The sequence below is a fragment of the Alligator sinensis genome, unplaced genomic scaffold, assembly GCF_000455745.1.
Source record: "Alligator sinensis unplaced genomic scaffold, ASM45574v1 scaffold324_1, whole genome shotgun sequence".
Lineage (NCBI taxonomy): Eukaryota > Metazoa > Chordata > Crocodylia > Alligatoridae > Alligator > Alligator sinensis.
The window spans coordinates 1,883,072-1,890,433 of record NW_005842188.1 but is presented as its reverse complement, the minus strand read 5'-3'; the positions used below and the strand labels follow the sequence as shown (position 1 = coordinate 1,890,433).

General features: G+C 41.2%; 1 protein-coding gene across 1 annotated transcript in view; it reads right to left on the bottom strand.

Annotated features, from left to right (window-relative positions):
• Positions 1–2,881: 2,881 nt before the first annotated feature.
• The window catches only part of ALG11 (ALG11, alpha-1,2-mannosyltransferase), an 8,258-nt gene continuing 3,777 nt past the window's right edge, over positions 2,882–7,362 (bottom strand). The window contains exons 2-4 of the mRNA XM_006026304.3: positions 6,306–6,539; positions 4,579–5,510; positions 2,882–3,178 (exon numbers count right to left, since the gene is read on the bottom strand). Coding sequence (XP_006026366.1) covers positions 2,907–3,178; positions 4,579–5,510; positions 6,306–6,539 — 1,438 coding nt within the window. The 3' untranslated portion in view covers positions 2,882–2,906. The remainder of the gene's footprint in view (positions 3,179–4,578; positions 5,511–6,305; positions 6,540–7,362) is intronic.

The window sequence follows — 7,362 nt, the reverse complement described above, 5'->3', positions numbered from 1 at the left end:
CTCCTGGCTGCCTGTGTGCTGTGCTGTGGTGCAGCTGCAGGCACACATGCAGCATTTATCAGCTACGTCAGGCAAAAAAAGCCGATTGCCAATACAGTCAATTTTCCTTATGTTGGTGCCGATTCGATATGGGACCAATGTATCGGTGCACCTCTACTAATGTATATGAATTTTTAATTATAAAAAAATATGCAGGAATGAAACACATAACAGGACAAAGCACAAATGAATGATTTCCTGCAGACGTAAGGGCTTTTTTTTTTTTTTTTTTTAATTTTTCTCCTTTTTTGTTTGGATATAATACTTAGAAGCCCAGAATAAAAAGCACCACGCCACCACCAAATTGACTTCATTGGTTTTTTGCCCTTCTCCAACAGTTTCTCTGTTAAAATATAAGGGGAAAGCTTATATGAAGTCATAAGAGCCTGGGTCTTTGTTACTATCTTTAACATTAAAAAATGAAATTTGTTATTACAGTATTTTAATTAGTAAATTAACTAGTTTCAGTGTAGTATTAGCAAATATTTTACAGTAGACAAGTTCAAGTCTGTTCCCTATTTAAACATGCTCTTTCAGCTGAAGATTTGAACTTTCCTGAAAACTTCAGTAGGGGACAGGAAGAAGACAGTGAACTGTTTATACTGCCAGGGAGAGGAAGAAATAGTTAATACAAAGGACAGCTACAGTAATTCCTACCTTTTGTTTAAAGCACTGTAAGTTGATCCTATAGTGAGTACTAAGAACAAAATACTTCCCATTTAAACCTATATAACAGTTTCCTGAGAAACCTTGCATTAGAAAATGTATGTGAGAGACCCCGACATAGATCAAATTACAATCCTTTGCAACGTAAGAGTAAATAATTGTACCATACCAATAAGTCAATATAGAAAATATATCTATGACAGTGTTTCTTTTTGTGTCAAAGATGATTCTGCCATTCATTAGAAAATTAAGGTTTTGATACCAGAAAGCGAGCATACATCTTGCCTTACAAGAGACAGCCATCATTGGAAAGTAGAGAATAATGTGTTGCCATCCAGCCCATAGATATCAAATAAACAGTTGAAGCATGGGAACATTCCCTGTTTAGATGTTATCAAAGAAAGAAATCAAATCACTACAAGACAGCATTCATCTTTGAAAACAGGATCCAATGATAAGGGGTGCCATAACAGATAATCTAGGTTTGCTGTAACTTAATGCAAAGTTGTCTTCAAAATACTGAATGATTTACAAGAGACAAGTTTAGGCATACAGCTCTACTGCTCGCAATAAAATATTACGAATTTGAAAGGTTGGTAGCATACTGTATGCCAGGCAGTCCTCAGGTAAAAAAGTCTGTTAATTTTCACAAAATTGGAATTACCTCCCTCCCCTACTGAAGTTCTCTAATGCATACATCTGATGGACCAAAAGAAGGATAAAATCTCTTAATTTATAGCATCATGGTGTAATAAGAACAGGGGTGTCTAACTTCTCAGTTGGCAGGGGCTGCATAAACCACACACCAGAGCTGCACTAGTGTAAACTATGGGGCCCCAAGGAAGCCCCCTCTCCGCTCCCATTGCATTTTTATGCAGGCTCCCCCCCACCCCCAACTGCAAGGGCTGGCAGGCCCCCCTGTGATGAAGGAGGCTACATAGGCTAAGATCTAGCCTGCAGTTCTAGTATGAAACACTTTGGGGGGGGCTAAGTGTGAACATAAGTTGATGTAAAGAGTTACTGTAAATAGTTTCACAAGCAGGACATCTAGATGCCCTTTTCATCCGATGGCAGTTCTGGCCTGGAAGTACCTAGTTCAAGGATGGGCAATTATTTCAGGTGGAGGGCCGCTTATGGAGTTTTGGCAAGCCATCGAGGGCCACATGACAGGCAGCCAGGGGCAGATAAATATTAATTTTCTAAATTTTTTAGGGGCCCCGCTGGCCGGATAGAATGACCTGGCAGGCTGCATCTGACCTGCGGGCCGCATTTTGCCCACCCCTGACCTAGTTAATACTAGCTTTGTAACTGTTTTGTTGTGAGGGCAGCTGACAGAGGGTGGATTGGAGAGAGAAAGGAACAGTTCCAGAGAGGACAGACTATTCCAGTTGTCGCTAACATTTATAAGTAGTTCACCTTTGGCATTTAAAAGCAACCCAAGATCTACTGTGTGCTGCCCCCCTTCCCACACCTAGCAGGTAAGTCTGGGGGAAGGGCAGATCAAGGCAGAGGGATAAAAAATTATTCGGATGCGTGCCTCCCCAGCAGGTAAGTCCCACCCAGCTGGGGCCCCACTCAACTTACCCCTGCTCCTGCTTCTGCAGCATTGTCCCTTACTGCAGGGGCCTCGATCTAGCTCCCGCCCCTTCCCTCCTCCACAGACTGACCTGCTGGGCTGGTCAGCAGGTGCCGTGCATGCACACGGGCACTCGGCCCCCCACCCCAGCCTCAAATGGACTCCGAGAGGCTGTGGAGATCTACCACAAGAGGCTCCGAGATCTACCGGTGGATCGAGATCCACTGGTTGGTGACCACTGGACTAATCCAACAAAGGACAGAGGGAACTAAGGTGGCACAATAAAGACTTTGTTTAGAGCAGAGTAGTCTGCCATGCTTTTTGGAACATCACTTGCCCCCTTTGAAGAAAATGTCCTCCCTAGTGCAAATGCGGCACCAAGAGCCCATCCCTAGGAGCCCGTCTTGCTGCCTGTCCCTAGACAGCAGCTGCACCAGGTGCAGAAAGAACTTGCTGTGCCTCTGGGGTGAGCAGTGGCTAGGTGAAAGCCCAGGGGGTGCAGTATAACCTTTCACAGGCCACTTGTGGCCCGCAGGCTGCCAGCTGGCTAGCCCTAATTTAGAAAAATATTATTAGTTGATAAAGTCATATATAGAATACTTTTTTATATACATACACATACAATTTATTTAAATAATTGCTCCACAGATGATAGGAATGTAATTTCAAATTCTTGATCAGAAAATCTGCTTACAGAATGACGAGCATTTTTTCTTATTTCCAGACTCTTTTCAGGAGACAAAGACAAGATGAGAGCCATGGTCTCTGCATAAGTGTCCTCGTTGTCTGCCAGAAATCCTGTAATATTTCCTTCATAGGGTACCACGATATCTAGTTTGGGACCACCAGAATCGTGAGCCAGGATAACTGTTCCAGCTGCCATACATTCAACTATTCCTGGAAAGATACAGAATGTGTCATTATTAATGTTGTCCTTATATACTCTAGAAGTATGGATGGAGATGGTTTTCATTGGAAATGTTTTTAAGATAAAAAAAAAAAAAACAGAACTTGTCATATAAAATTTGTTTCAATTAAGTATTTCCATTTTCTGTTGGGGGGAAAAAGACTCTTGATAAAAAAACTAAGCTAAAATTGTCAGTTTTTGACAACTGTTGATTGGATGGGCAAGAATTTAGAATGAAACCAAAAGTAAACGTTTATCTGATATGCCATTTTTCCTTTGTTTTTAAACTGCCAAGGTTTTTTGTTTTCACTGTTGTTGGTTTTTTCTTCTAAACTCTGGAAGATTTTCTAGAACTGACAAAATTAGTTGTTTTCATTTAAACTTGAGGGGAAATAGGTCTACTGAATACAAACATTTAAAACTGTAGAGGAGAGACTTAACAGACTATTCAGCTAGAGTTAGCATCTGATACTTGATGTGTTGAGTTGAAACTCAAGTTTGACACAGCAGGTGACATTATAAAAGAAAAACTGGAGTTGAGATTTTTTTTAAGGTTTAAAAGTTAATTCTATCTTTCATGAAACTTGAAAATGAGAACCTAGAATTCCAAGGTTACTGGACAAGCTGGAATGAATTCATTCGAGCTGAATAAGTTATAATTAATATATTAGTCTGATTTGTACAAAGTGCATATAGGGTTTTTTTTATAAAAGTCCTATCATAAAGAAACATAAGGAAGATTATACTTTTATTTATAGTATTGCCAATAACTATTTTTTAAAATTTGCAATAGGGTTGCTGTAGCTAGGCAGTTATGGAAAAATAAATCTTGGGTCAAAGTGTTACATTCAACCCAAGAGGAATTTTTTTTAAAGGAAACAGGCAAATTTTGAAGGAAGAGCCATTTTTACTCAAAACCCAATTTAAAAAACCAAATATTTAGATAAGCAGTTCAGTGAAACAGATACCAAAGAAAGGCTTTGGTCACCAAATCAGCATTTTGTTTTAAGAAAGAAAAAATTGGCAAGATAGAATGAAGTTAAGTTTTACACAAATTTTCCTCCATTAGTTAAAGAGCATGTGTCAGGCAGTCAGGTCAGAATACATTTTGTTTATATTTCAGTGACAATTTAGTGAACTTTATTTACCCTGACATCAATATTAGCTTATGGAAGCCAAAGCCAAGTGAACAATCCATCCATTAGAATGCAATTGTCTTGCATTTATCACCCCTTATAGATGAGACTGACCACTGTACAGTTGGGGAAACTAAGCAAGTTATAATTGCTGTAAACTTACTCATCAAGTCCCTACCAGCACCAGATTTGAAACCCAAAGCGAGATCCTAATCCTATTCTGATCACTGGGCCAGACTGCTTCAAGTACTCACCAATCCCGAAGTGCTCATTCCACATGGTGTGCAGACCAATCGTTGCATCTGCCAGGTACTGCTTTAACTCCTCAAATGGAATATTGACTTTGAACTCCACATTTCTATTGACACCTAGCTCTTCACAAAGCTTTTGAAGTCCATTCACACGCTGCTCGTCTTCCTGGTTACGACAGCCCCCAATCAGCATGAGTTTCAGCAAAGGCTGTTGCCCCAGAGTTTTCTTTTCCAACAACTTTGCAAAGGCTCTGATTTGCAAGGGATGGTCTTTTTCAGGTCTAAACTGGCCCACAGACACAATGGAATGTCCTGCTGTGCTCTTTTCCTTGTCTAATGGAATATCCAGGAATGTCTGGACATCACAAGGTGGATACACAATACTAGTGTAAGCCCCAGATTTCCAAAAGGAAAGGATGTGATTTAGGGTCCATGAAGAATTAACCATAACAACATCACTGCAAGAACCAAACCATCCATACAGGAAAGCAAAAAAGTAGTAATAGGCAAGTTTAAGTTTGCTGAGAAAAGGATTCTTTGTAATGAAGGCGGTATTGTTGTAGCTGGTATTCTGGTTCCTAACTACAGAAAGCATGTCAGTGCTGATAGTGGGATAATGCACATAACACCCCACATGACAGCCTCCTAAGTACTTAAATAGAGGAAATGTAAAGGCATAGCCCATTGAGTCAATGTAAATGTCAGGAACACATTTTAGTAGAGCTTCCCAGCCAAGGAACATGGATCCTAAACTCTGACCCAGCAAAGTGAAATGTGGGTAAAGAGAAGCTTCCACAAGATAGCGTTTTTCTAGAAATACAAACTTCACAGGATGAGTTAATCTGATGCAGAATCTTCTGAAAGCACCATTAACAATTTCTTCTTCAGTGACCTCTTTGTCACCAGTATAAACAACATAAGTTGCATCTTTGTATCTGAAACAGTAAAATAAAGAATTTCACACATTTTTCTATAGAAGTGTCTTACGTCACTGTGAAACTTGTATTCTTTGGGTAATTTTGAATATATTTAAAGCATACTTTTAACCTGAATCTTAGATATGTTAGTCCTCTTAAAAAATGTATAGTTTTAGTTTAACTGAACCAATTAAGGTTCTTTCTGATATGCAGAAAATGCAGAGTGGTTGTTTTTATTTGAATTAAATGGATTTCAGTGTTACTCTATGCAAGTCAATTTGTAAGGTACAACATTCCTGTTGAAAAGAAATGTAGGACCCCAGAACTATACTACAAAGTCTTTCAAAGGCAAATCACAAGTATGTAAGAGGAAGACTGTAGGACAGACCAGGGGATGTCCCACTCAGTTTAGATTAATACTGGGTAGGATGTCTTTTACAATGAGAAGCAAGTGTTTGGATTAGATGGTGCCACCTTAAGTACATGAAATGCCATAGCAGTGGTTCAACCATTTTAGATTTGAGGCACCCCTCAGAAAATGCCAGCTCTTATTTTTCTGTAGTCAAAAAAACCTAATACAGCAATTCTTTTGTTGCAAAGATCTCAGAAAGACTACAACAGGTCACCAAGCTTTTTACACTATGAATTTCTATTTGAAGTCTCTGGGTTTATCTTGTAGGCTATGTTTGCTCAAGGCACCCCAGGGCTCTGCAGCACCCTGGTTCAGAATCACTGCCATAAGGAGTTACACAGCAACATTCAAGCACTAAGCTGCAAAGTAATGATGTGTACTTTGATTGGGTGTGCACTCACTTTTTCTGCAGCGTCCTTAGGGCACACCACAGCACTCTCTCCCCTCCACCGCCTGCATTGCAATACGGATGAAAAAAGGCAACCACCAGCTGACGCTTCCCATCCTTCCCTGTAGAGGCTGACTGATCTTTCCTGTGCTGCAGCCACAGCCGCACTCCCCACAGCAACACGACTAAACAGAGGCACAGGGCTCCGCTGAGAAACAACCCGGGGATAAGCAACGACCACAACAGTCTGAAAGAAGTAGGGAAAAATGAAAACTCCAATATAAAAATCATTTGAAAGAAATGGTGTATGTCCAGACACACCTACTAGGAGAGCCCCCACAACTAGAACTAGTGCATGTCCCTATTGTCTGCTAGGAAAGCTGGTAAGCCCAAACCTTGCCCTTGCTAGTCTCCAAGGAAAGCCCCCAAGACTAGAACTAGTGCCTGTCCATGCACATTTGCTAGGATTGTCCCTAAACCCAGGACGCATCCATGAAGAAAGCCCGCAAGCAGCAGGCCATGTTTCCATGGTCACTCCCTGGATACCTGGGTGGAGTGGGGGAGTGCCCTTTCCCCCCGGGACCCAGTGTTGCCAGGTGTACGATAACTATTGTATTTGTACAATAATTCCAACCCTTGAACAACATATGATCAATAACAGTAAAGATGTTCAAAACTGTACGATCATTTTTAAGGCAACAGGTGCAAAACCCAAGTCATTCTCTGGGAGAATTAACTGACTTCTGGCCTTGCTGTCAGCCCTTTCTTACCATGGCTTGCCTCACAATAGAAAAGTGCTTCAAATTTGATGAGCCAGTTCTGACTCCCTCATTGGCGACTTACAGCGAGCACAAAGTAAATAAGAAAAAGAGTACTTCAATATTTTTTCAGCAAACAGGATAATCTTGAGCTTCCAATGCGATAATTTCCTATTTAAGACCTGGCAACGCTGCGGAGCCCCTCCCCGTGACCGCCTCGGGCAAAAGGTGACCTCCCCCCGGCTCTACCCTGCAGTGCAGCCGCGGGCGCTGCCGGGGCTGAGGCCGGGTCAGCGCCCCCCGGCGCCGCCA